The sequence below is a fragment of the Cotesia typhae genome, unplaced genomic scaffold (genome assembly GCF_013202065.1).
Source record: "Cotesia typhae breed Kobodo isofemale line unplaced genomic scaffold, CoteBio_Ctyphae contig_65, whole genome shotgun sequence".
NCBI lineage: Eukaryota > Metazoa > Arthropoda > Insecta > Hymenoptera > Braconidae > Cotesia > Cotesia typhae.
This window is the reverse complement of record NW_027423762.1, coordinates 1,273,014-1,285,830: the sequence shown is the minus strand read 5'-3', so window position 1 is coordinate 1,285,830 and position 12,817 is coordinate 1,273,014. Positions and strand designations below refer to the sequence as shown.

General features: G+C 31.0%; 1 protein-coding gene across 5 annotated transcripts in view; it reads left to right on the top strand.

Annotated features, from left to right (window-relative positions):
* Fuss (SKI family transcriptional corepressor fussel) overlaps positions 1–12,817 on the top strand; it is a 156,064-nt gene that overhangs the window by 121,843 nt on the left and 21,404 nt on the right. For 4 of the 5 annotated variants that reach the window (XM_074250963.1, XM_074250966.1, XM_074250965.1 and 1 more), the window contains 4 exons: positions 5,666–5,762; positions 6,149–6,450; positions 7,967–8,550; positions 8,620–8,954. In XM_074250963.1, coding sequence (XP_074107064.1) covers positions 5,667–5,762; positions 6,149–6,450; positions 7,967–8,550; positions 8,620–8,954 — 1,317 coding nt within the window. In that variant the 5' untranslated portion in view covers position 5,666. The remainder of the gene's footprint in view (positions 1–5,665; positions 5,763–6,148; positions 6,451–7,966; positions 8,551–8,619; positions 8,955–12,817) is intronic. The other variant, XM_074250968.1, reaches the window with a different exon arrangement.

The window sequence follows — 12,817 nt, the reverse complement described above, 5'->3', positions numbered from 1 at the left end:
AAAAATACAATTAAAAATTTTTTTCGTTGAATTTGCAACTTAATCAATAAATAATTACTAATTATAATTATGATACGAATAAAAAAATCAATATTTTTTAAGATTTGATTCAACATTTTGTGGAAATTCAATGCTACGTAAACTTCAATGACTAATATCTCAGAAAATATCGATCTTAGTGATTTGGTGGTAAGGACCTTTTTTGTAGAGAATTGAATTTCCTACAAAATTATCATTTACATTTTTTCTGTATCTCTTGTTGTTTATGAGATAATGAGTGAAAAAACAAGAATTCTATGAAAAATTCGGTTTGGCGGTCCGTACTACCCCACCAGTATGAGTTACGACTTCGCGACAATGGACACTTTTGTAGAGCATTCAATTCTGAAAAAAACCCGTCCATGGTCAAAGCGATGCTATAAAATGCCACTGAGCTATAGAAATTAAAAAAAAAAAATGAAAGTTCTCGTATATTTCAAATGGGAAATCTTAATATTAAGGGCTAATATTAATATTAAGGGCTCAAACTTTCAGGGAATTTTTTTGGGTGTATTTCCAACAAAATTTCGGGATGGGAGCGAAAAAAAAAAAATAGTCGCAAAACAAAAGCACCCTAATATATATATATTTCTTCTTTGCGTGTGTTTGTCACTGAACTCCTTCTAAACGACTGGATCGATTTTTATGAAATTTTTTGTGTGTCTTCAGGTGAATTCGAGAATGGTTTAGATTCTCAATTCAGTCAAAATGTTCATTTAATTAATTTTGTATTTATAAACTGTTGTCGATCTTAGAATGTTTTACATTGAATACAGCAGTCATAATATGTTTCATTTCATCGAGTAATGCCGAAGAATGGCATTGGCTCAAAAGTTTATTTATGTCAGCAGGATTGCGCCCACAGTTCTCAACCGATCTATATGAAATTTTGTGGGTTCATTCTGTGGATCAATACCAAGCTCAAATTCGAAGATGAGCAAAATCGGCCGGTTAGTTTACAAGTTGTGTGTGTTTGAATTTTTTTTTTCATTTTAAAAATTTTGAATTTCGTACATTTTATGAAAATAATTTTCTAGATGTAACAGATAGATAAAATCTATCAAATTTATCTTAAACTTCATCTAATTATCTTCAATTTCAACTATAATTTGTCTGGTTTTGATGATTTTTGTAATTGATTCCGTGATTTTGAAAATTTGAAAAAATTTTACATTAACGTTTTTCAGCGCTTTTTCTTCAAATAATTTTCAAGCCGTTAAATATAGCTTAAATCTATCAAAATTATGTTAAAATTCACATAATTATCTTCAATTTGAACTATTTTTCGTCGCCTTTTGATAACTTTTTCACTTTATTTCGCAGTTGGGAAAATATAAAAAAAATCAGGAATAAATCGATTTTTAGCTTTTATTATCAAATGACTTTCATCTATTACAAATTCTATTTTTGGGTAGATGTTTTTGAATATCTATTTGTTGTAGCCGGTCTCATATCGTAATTTGCAAAAATCTAATAAAAAATACATTTTAGGACATTATTGCCTTCTAATGGCCGAATGGCGCTTTTTTTTATTAAAATCCATATTTACGACGAAATCACTCAACTGTAAAAAAAAAACCATGTTTACTTGAAGCGGAGTTTTTTATTTTTTCACTCCAGTAATCTAAGTTATGGAAGTGAAAATTCATTCCAAACTCGCTCCTGACTCTATGAAACGTAACGGGTAATTTTTCCATTAAAGAATTGACAGTACAATAAATTTTAGTTACAATTATTATTATCTTAATTTCTATAACTTGAAAAAAAAATTTATAACGTTTCTTCTTTCTAATTTTGAATAGTCTTTTTTAGTTTTGTAACGATAGTGCACTTTGTTTCTCTACTTAATTTTTTTTGTAGATCAATACCACGTAATTCGATTGTTTTCTCTACGGTTTTTGTTCTCACTTCTTTCTTCAACAAGCGAAATTTTTTATTTCAAGTATATTTTTATTTCTTAATGATTCATTTCAAGTAGTTTAGTATCAAAATTTAGCTCTCACTTTACTTAGACTGGAGTCCAGCGTACATCAAAGCGGGACAGAGGTGATTTTTGTTGCATCGCTGGTGATGAATTTTACTCATCATCAACGAAGTAGTATTGATAATTCTGAGAATTACTCAAGCCATAAAATTAATTAGTTTTAATTATAATTTAGCAACAACGTAACAGTAGAGATTAGAAATAATATATTCGAAAAGTAATTAAAACTATTACTAATCAGTATTCAGCCACGAAAAAAAATAAAAACAAAAAAAAAATTTTCAATATTTTGTTTGAACGAGTTACTGAAAAATAATTTAAACGGATAATTAACACGGGTGTTAAAATCAATGGCGTTTGGAATTATAGAATGACCTATCAGGGTGAATATCGTGGCACTAGAACGAAAAAGAGGAGGAGATAGGAACGTTAGTAGTCTAGTTGTTGCCGTGTTGCTGGGCCATTCTCGCTCCAGCGTTGTTTCACGGTGGATGAGAATTTAATTTGCACAAGATGATAAAGAGGCTGAGGGGTGCGTTGTGGGGGAATAAGTGTGACAATAATAACGAGAATGAGAGCAAGAGCAAGACGGAGAGAATTGTACAGATAGTACCTTGTTTAAGTGTAGGAGGGAATGTCAAATTGAATTAACCCCCTCCGTTGAACTGGCCTCCCGGGACATTTGCCAGCATTGCGCTCGCGCTCTGAGCTTTCCTGAGTTTCTCTTGTACACCAGTATTTTCAAATAACACATATTGAGGTCGCTTGTGTTAGTATACACTGCATAAATGTAGACATATATAATACAGAAGCAAAAGCGTGATATCCAGGAGTAGAATTTCTGTACGCACACAGTTGTTTGCCCTCATCAAGGCGTTTTCAATTAAAATCAACATCTGAAGAGTTTCTTATCCTTATTTTACTTATTTCCTCGTAATTCTGTAGCATCAATAAACTAAATCTTCTTTACTCGTTAAATTAAGGTGAGCCTGCTCTGTGACAATGTGCCACCTTACATTTTTAAACGAACAGTTTGGATGCTATTTTTTAATGAGTTTTTCTTTATCATAATAATTCTATTCTTAATTCATTGCCATAAATACGATATTCCTGAAGCTTTCTGCTTTTTTTGAGATCGAGACAGCTCGAAAACTAACCAATTAGTTAATTTTTGAGAACATCATTTTTTAGAATTTTTACCCCAGACAGGTGATTACGACGAGGCCAAACTTGGCTCGAGCTTAGCGTAACGTTGTAACACTCTGACCAAGTGTAAACCAGCTTTAGCCCAGCCTTGGTAAAAACCTGGAGTGATAAAAGGGTGCCAATCTTAGTTGTAACACTGGCCCAAGCTTTGAACCCAAAGCAAGCCCAGGCTTATTCAGCACTATAGAATTTACTAAAAGAAGTACAGTATAAAATATATTTAGATTTTAATTGTTTTATGTTAAACCAAACTAATATTACGAATCCAATTTTGAATAAATTGAATTTTCTGAAATAAAAAAGTAAAATTTTACGAAAGGGTTGAATTATTTTGTATAAAATGAATAGGTGTTACTTGAAATTATATAAAAGGAAATTTTTGAATGTCATTTTTTTATTTTAATATATATACTAGCGGACCCGACAGACATTATCTAAGAAATTTAAAAAAATTTTAAGCTTATTTGAATAATTCTTTCTTACAAACGATTTAATCACAAATAATGAACAGGAGGAAAGAAAGGAATGAAGTGTTTTCAATTACAATTACCGTTTAACAGAGTTTTCCCATTCTCATTAATCAGCAAAAAGAAGCTTATAGTTTCTCATTAATTCTGGATCGATAACGAAGACTGTAGTATCAATTTTAATCATTTGAAGCGTAATTGAAAACTTTGATTCAACACTTTTTGTTTCACAGTCTATTCGATGCAACTTCGTCAATCAACGAATGATTAAAATCTACACTGTGAAAATTTGAGAGTGAATTGTACTCCCCATTCACTCCCATCACTCGGAAAACATTCAAGTACAGAGTTCTTATACTAAAATAAATTTTTTATGTAACTATATATATACATTAGCTGTTTTCACCCGCTTTGCTAGCCGACCTATAGGAGATAATTCATTTAATTTATTATTTTTTTGCTTCATAATTTTTTTTTCTTATTTGTTATTTTAATTTTATAAAATAAAATCAAATTAATTTAATTTAAATTATTATTATTTTCGTAAAAAAACAATTAAATTTAAGAACAATTATTATTTAAATTATAATAACGAAACATTATTCACTTAACACAATAACATATTAATGAATCAATAAACTTAATTAGAATTCTTTATAAAATGATCAATCGACGTCCATTGCCAATTCAACTCCTCGCCTCTCACATGTCTCGTTTTCCGGATTAAAATATAAGTTGGTAGGATTGAAGTTATCAAAATTAAAAACTCGAAAATGGAAAATCGAGTAGTCCACTGAAATATAACATAGAAAAGAATCGAAACTGGAAAAAAATCAAAATTTTGAAATAATTCAAAATTGAAAACAAATTTAATTTCTAGAAACAAAAAATTTTTGTTTAATAATCCGAATTCAAGTAAAAATTAGAATTTTGAAAAAAAAAATACTTTTTTTCTATAAAAAAGCATGTAAGATTTAAATTTGGACAGAAATTAAAAAACGGTTTATTAATGATAATTTTTAAAATCTCTAAATACGTATTTTGTAATTTTTAAATTAGTTAAAACTACTTTTTTTGTTTTTATTAAAAAAAATAAATAAAAAATTTACTCCGCGAAGTGAAATCTATTAATCATATAATTTAAATCTGTCTTCGAGTGAATTTTACTCCCGGAGGAAGAAAATAAATTAAAAATCATCCACCTCGCATTCACTCCTAAATCATTCCGCATTCACTCCAAAATTTTTTTAGTAGATTTCATAAAAATCTTACTATTGCAGTCGTCCTCATGGCGCCTTTTAAAAAATTTAGCCCTTTTCGAGTCAGCTCGATAAACTGAGTCAGAAAATATCGTTCGTTCAAAAGTTTATTTATGTATGTATATATACGATAAAACACGACTTGTCAGCACGCTAGCGTTTATAATTTCTAACGGATTCTTCTCAAACTCCATGCTTTATCTATCGATAAATACCAAGATCAAGTTTGAAGATGAGCTTAATCGGGCGAGTAGTTTGTGAATGATACGAATTAAAAATTCTGAAAATCGTAAAAATTGATATTCTTACCACTTTAACTTGGTGCAATCAATGAACTAGAAAAAATATTGAAATTCGGTAAATTGCATCGTAAAGCTTTTTTGTTAAGCTTCAATGTTTACTCCTTAAAAGTAGTAATAATACTACTCATTTTAGAGTTCGTTCAAAGAAACAGTTTTACTGTTGCACTCGTTTTAGAATTATTGGCTGTAATATTATTTTATAAGAAATAAATCTTTTTAATTACTTATTTAATTTATGTCAATAATAAAATGATTGAAAAAATTTGCTATTAAATTACCACCATAAAGTATTAGTCTATGAGCTCGTTCAATTTATTAGATTCAATAAAAGTTAAATCGTTTCAATGACCTCAAATTAATCACTCGAGTATTTACGATTATTAAAAAATACATTTTTTTTTATCACAGAATGGAAGGACCGACGATATTGTCGCTGACATCCCTCAACTCCCAGAAATCGCCACAATCAAGTCCCCAGCCACAACTCCATTCGAAATCGAACCAGGTAATTTGTTTGGGCTTTCTTTTTTATGCTTTTTCTTTTCTTTTGTTATTTCCATCTTTCAGACTTTTATCGGTTATGAAAATCAAGATTGTTATAATTCCTCTTGGAAGTGGAAAAATGTTTGTGTTATTTTAAAGAATTTCAAGATGAATTATAAAACCTTCTTCTCATGCAAATTCGGATATTCTTGATGATTAATTAATCTATTGTTATTATAAGCAGATTGATAAATGTAACCCACATTTAATGAGTTAAATTAACGTTAAAATAAATTTAATACTCACAAATGAGTACTAATGAAGATACTGTAAATATATTACAAGTACTTAATTTATGTATACAAAAAAAGGATAACTAGAACAATATGGTGCATCTATAACTCTTAGGAGTTGCAGGTTGGCTCAGTATCTTTGTATGGAATCCATATAGTATCACTGATGATTGAAGGACAAGAACGACTTTGCCTTGCTCAAATCAGCAATACTCTCCTTAAGCAATTCAGCTATAATGAAATCCACAATAGAAGAGTTGCCTTGGGAATCACATGTGTCCAGTGCACGCCCGTACAATTGGAGATTCTTAGGAGAGCTGGTGCAATGCCTCCATCATCTAGACGTTGCGGCATGATAACGAGACGTGAAGCTGAACGACTGTGTAAATCATTTTTAAGTGATAATTCTCCACCAAGGTTAGTTTTTATTTCTATGAAAAAAATTTTATGATATCTTATATTCGTCTGGATTATTCTTAAGTGCTTTTTAACAATTTAAAAATTTAATGCAGTGAAAGGAATATTAGATCACTTAAAAAGTGTTAAACTGATATCAATAAGACAGAAAATCCTTGAATTTATAACTTTGCATAACTTTCACATAACTTTTTTTCTATAACCACGTTTGAAAGCGAAAAAAAGCATACCTTATTTTTAAATAGATGTAAACGATTAATACACTTAAAAAAAATTTACTCGATTCAACATAAAAATTCTTAAACCAAGAAAGTAATTTTGAACAGCTCCATCGTCCTATATTTCAGGTAAAAAATTTTTTGAGCTGAGAGATTTTCTACCTAAATGCAAACGATGAAGCTCTTTAAAATGATTTTCTTGGTTCAAGAATTTTTAACTTCCCGCTAAGAAAATTTAAAATTTTCAAAAATCGGGAAGTTATTGGTTTCACCCCGTTTTTCGAAAATTGAGTTCTCATTAGATCTTGACGTTTTGAGGTCCTAGGAAGCTTCCCTGACTATTCCCGCGATGATTCCGCGTGCGTGTGTGTGTGTGTGTATGTGTGTGTGTGTGTGTGTGTATGTGTGTGTGTGTGTGTGTGACCCTTTTATAACTTTTGAACGGCTTGACCGATTTCATCGCGGTTAGTGCCATTCGAAAGGGCTTAACCAAACTTAGATTTCCTGAAAATTTGAACCGATTCGGACCAGTAGATTTTGAGAAATTGTAAAAAAACTACAAAAAAAATTTTTTTGAAACGTAGTTTTTTTGGAATAACTTTTAAACGGCTCTACCGATAAATTCCAAAAACTAATCAGCTCTTAACATAAAAAAACCACGTTGATTGCCGCCAGTCCGGTCGAAATCGGTTGATTCGTTCGTGAGTTATCGTGAACGAAAGAAAACCGAAAAAAGTGTTTTTTCGGGGTTACTCTGAAATTTTCGGTTTGATCAATTAAAACCTGAAAATAACTTATGAGGATGATGAAACTGCGTCGAATGCCGCCAACCGCGTGGAAATCAGTTGATCCATTCAAAAGTTATCACGATTTGAAAATTCCAAAAATATTGATTTAATAAACTCCTATTAAACTTTTGAGCTCGGAGAGCTCAAAACTACACAAAAATTAGATTTTTGAGCTGGAAGAGCTCAAAAACATAATAAGTGCAATATCGAGCGCTTAATTACGAAAGCAGCGGGAAGTTGCAGGGATGGCCGTCAGGGTCAACCGTTTTCCTAATTTTTTTTTCTTAAGTTAAGATAATTTTATTTCAATGAATTTACGCTATCATTAGTTAAAAATTTTTTACTCAAAAAAAAAACTCAATAATGGTTTAGAATAAAAAGCTAAAAATTGGTAATCTAAAAGAGTCGGGTAAAAAAACGGTTATTTAGCATAGAATACCTCATATAATAGCGTGATACATACTTAGTTAAAAAAAATTTGAATCTGATGAAACAACGATAAATTTTCAGACTTCCAGACAATTTTGCATTCCCTGTCCATCATGAATGCACCTACGGCTGTCAAGGCGACTTTGTTCCGTCCCGCTATAACAGTTCACGTGCAAAATGTATAAAGTGCAGGTTCTGTAATCTATTTTTTTCTCCGAACAAATTTATCTTCCATTCTCATGAGAATCATGCCAATGGCAAATATGTGCAACCTAACGCCGCAAACTTCAACTCTTGGAGACGTCACATGAAGCTCTCGGGAAATCCACCAGATAATATTATTCACGCCTGGGAAGATGTAAAAGCTATGTTTAATGGTGGAACTAGAAAACGTCTATTGTCTAGTCATGGATCGCGTGAATCAATTCTTCCAACTAAACGAGCAAGGGCATCACCTACTGTTTCGACTCCACCAGCAATTACTCCGTCATTGCCAACACCACCTGCACACCTTGTATTACCACGAGTACCACCGATTCCGGAATTTCCACTTGCTTTACCTAGAAGTCTTGCTGATATGTGGCATCATCAACAAGCACCAGGTTTCGCTTTCCCGTCTTCTGCAATTTCTTGGTTATATAAAAGAACATCCACGCTATTTCCAGGTAAACAATCATCATATTTTGCATCTATTTCATTATTATTATTTATTTATTTATTTATACAAAATATAGGACACTTACCATCCCCATTGAGTGGCACAGGAACAACTGAAGCTATAATGCCGGCTGTAGCAACCTCATCACTTCACCAATCGGCTTTCCGTCCAGTAATCCGACCATCACCGATAGTTGAGCCGATACAACGGGAAGATTCTACTTCAGAGGTTACTGTCGACAAAACCGATGATTCTGATGATGAAGTCGATATAGAAACCACCGAGGATGATGATGTTTCGGCTACATCGATGCAAAATATTCATACTATCACCTCTACCACTCCAGCATCTAATAATAATAACTCACAAAAAAGTTCTTCGCCACAATGTTGGAGTCCTCCACGAGAAACGGTGAGCTTTAATAAAATATATATTTTTACATCTTATATCCGCATTTTTCTTTGAAATAAGTAAAAAATTTACTTACGTTAAAGAGTAACTATTTTTATAAAAATTCGCATAAATATTAATTTTTGAATTTTTGAATTTGTACGCTCATTCTATTATGAACAGAAAAAAATGAAATTCAGCGACTACTGATAATTTTTAAAGATAAATTTGATATATATATATAAGAGCTGTTCTATAGATAGATTGATTTATCACGATATCTCTAGAACTATAACACCTAGAGACTTGAAATTTTGTAGGAATATTACTTTTGTCATGTAGAGGTCAGCTAAGAACGGATTTTAAGGTGTAGCTCTTATATGTTCCAAATTTGGTAAAAATCTGCTATATGTGAGGTAGAAATAATCCATGAACGAATTTTACTATATCCCACCCTAAAAAAGATTGCGGGGGAGTTAACAATGATAAATTCCCGTTTGTAATATATAGCTTTTATAGACTTCAAAATTTGGTAGGAACTTTCTATATGTGACATAAAAATAATCTGCGATCGAATTTTACGATGAACCAGCCTCAAAAAAAACTGAGGGGGTGGGTGTTAACAATAAAAAAAGTTCCAAAATATAGCTTCTAAAAGCTGTAAATTTGGTAGGAATTTTCTATTTGTCATGAGGAGATCATCTCAATAGGATCTTACAAAATTCCTCCCCAACATAGGAGTGCGGGAGTAATAATTGTCAAAAAATTGACATTCTTAAAATACAGTTCCTTCAAATATAAAATTTAATAGAATCATAAAGAACAGCAAAATTCGTCGCACTTTAAGTTAGGCCGATTCCAACCACTCATGAGACCTGCAATTACTTTAACTGAAACTTTCAATGCTTATTTCAAATTTTTTTCTTCATGTTAATTATTATTCATTTTTAGAAAAAAACCACGGAAATGTTATAGTGATTGCACATTGAAAGTTACAATGAATATTAGCTATAATAATTACATGGATAAAAGGTACAGGCCAATCCGGTGGAATTTGGAACCTGTGCAAGTCAAAACAATACTCCAATTTAATTTCAAGTCTATATCTAAAAATACAATTCTATTTAATTCCAAATACAATGCTAAGTGCCCAGCGGAGCGGGCGGGGAACAGCTAGTAGATATTAAAAAAAAAAAAGAATGTACCTATATAAATGTGCATTTGATATTACAATAACGAAAATAACTAATTTTACTGAAAAAGTAAAAAAATCAATTGACTTTAGTTAATATTTTTAAACGGTTATAAACTTGATAAAAAAAATTGATAGCGTTCATTCTAAGCATAATTAGAAGCTTATTCGGTGAAATTCATATTAATCCATCGCGTATATTTTTCTGAATACTGATGCCTAACTAATGCACAAACCAACATCAATAAAAAATTAACTTGAATCAAGAGAAATATTCTTGAACCAAGAAAATTATATTGAAGAATTTCTTTGTCTTAAATCGAGCAGAAAATTTCTAGATCTAAATGAAATTTACTCAAATAAAGAACAATTTCTTGGTTTAAAAATTTTCTTACAGGGGCTCGAGTTTCAAAGTGGTATATTATCGTGAAATGTCCCATATTTATAAATCCATAAATTCATGCATACGTATGTATAACAACTGGCAACATAAAATCAAAAAATTTTCAGAAAGTTTTGTCATCAAACCAACTAAAGTAGTTAGATTTATAACGAAATTTACTAAAAACTATATCTTCAGAAACGTTAATCTAACAAATCAAAATATAAGATATAGCATGATACTATTGTTAATAAGATAAACATTAATAATTCTAAAAATCTTTGCAGTAAACATAGGTCTTTTTATAATGAACCCAAGTAAATATTTGTTGATTCGATTAAAGATAAACTTATACTAAGGAATGTTTAACAAATTACATAATAATTATAAACTCTTTACAATGTAACCGGTATGAAGTACGTGGTACTTGAATAATCACGTCAATGTGACGGTTGACAGTACTCTAGAGAAGTGTCGCATGCGACCCTCTAGCACGCGACCTCATTCACGACAAAACTATTATCCTGTGAAATAAATATAATAAAATAAAAGTGGATGATATATAGAATCTATTTGAGGAATATACAAGCGCATGCGGCAATTGTTTCTAGTAAATTTGATATTATCGTCCTTTAGATGCTTTTGGATACACTCGATTACTTCGAAGCGTCAGACAATGATCGAGTGTTTGTGTGACATGTAACTAGAAACTTACCACTCCCAATGACTGGGAAACTCTTTGACCCCATCCACTATTCTACTGTAAACAGTTTTTACTACTTAACTGAATGAATTTAATCCCCTTCCTTACATATTATGTTGCACAAAATGTAACAAAGAAAAAACTCGTAATAACATAATGAATTTTTTATTACCTTTTTCTTCATTTTATTCATTTCATTTACAATGGATTATTATTTATTTTATTTTATTTTATTTTATTAGAATAAATTACATTGTGAATAATTAATTAAAAATATACGAGCAAATAAAAGGATCAAAGAGCAATGATTATATTCACTCTGCAGAATTTGCCCTGCGGTCTAACTGCTCGCTTAGTCTGACCAACGAGCAATCAAGATAATTATTGTCTAGGTAAATGTATCAATCTATTCAAATTTTGTATGGACTGTTCCATAGATCACATTAACAAATATTTATTCTCAATTATTACATTTTCTATTATAATTGATGTGTGATATTTGAATTCATTTCTAAATTACTATTATCTGGCATGTGGAAAGCTTACAAAGAAATTTCCTCATCAAAATATTGTTCCATTCTCAAACAAGATCAGATGAAAGTACCCAACTCTGCTGTTTCTTAACTTGATGTCTCCTGGATCATATTTCACTAGTATTTTAAATAAGATTTGTTAGTATACGATAATTATTTAATGTAATTATTTCTTCAAAAAACTAGGTAAAACTCATATTAAAGACAATTTTATCTGTAATTTGAAACAAAATCATATAAAATTTATCCTAAATATTTTTGAGCCCTTATTAAAATTCTGAAGGAAAATCGAAAGTTCTACAGACGTGCTAATTTCTATCTACAAATTAACTTCAAATTTTGATGATCTCAAGACTAGTTTATATTTGAGTCAAAACATGAATTTCAATCTAAAATTCAAATTTAAATTCATTTTGAATTTCAGAATTTTATTTTGCACGAGTGCATGACTCACAAAATAATAATTTCCCAATAAAGATTGTTGAACCAGTACTGGTGTACACTGTATAATGGAAACGGTTTAACTACAAAAATCTTGCCTAGAAGCATTTATACATCCTGGACATATCAAAATTTCCAAAAGATTTGTCGTAATATATAAAAAATTAAAAAAATTAAATAAACATAGGATGTTGTTTAAATAGCAAACTGAAAAGAACCTGCTACGTAAAGGTTTGTGGGACCCGCACAGTAGAATGATATAGGCGAAGAGGCGAAGAACCCCCGGATAAGCTGTCCCGGATGGCCAGACGGCTTTTCAATTCCCCTTGTCGGTGAACGTGTCGAATGTAAGGGATAAAGAGCCTGATGTCCATGTGTGTATATATTCCATAAGGTCCCAAGTGTACATGGAACACGTGTAGTGGTGGTATCCTGGTCCTTGTTGATCGTCGCACAGACACTAAATTTATGTGTATGTACATACGTACTTGGCCTTAAACCTAGTTACCACCCTGTGTTACGAATGGGCCACAACTGTATTGCGGTAACTAAGTAATCCCCAAACGTTATTTGGAGTTATTTGTCGCTTCGATGAATCCGTAAGAGAGAGTATCTACTTTTATTATAACAGTA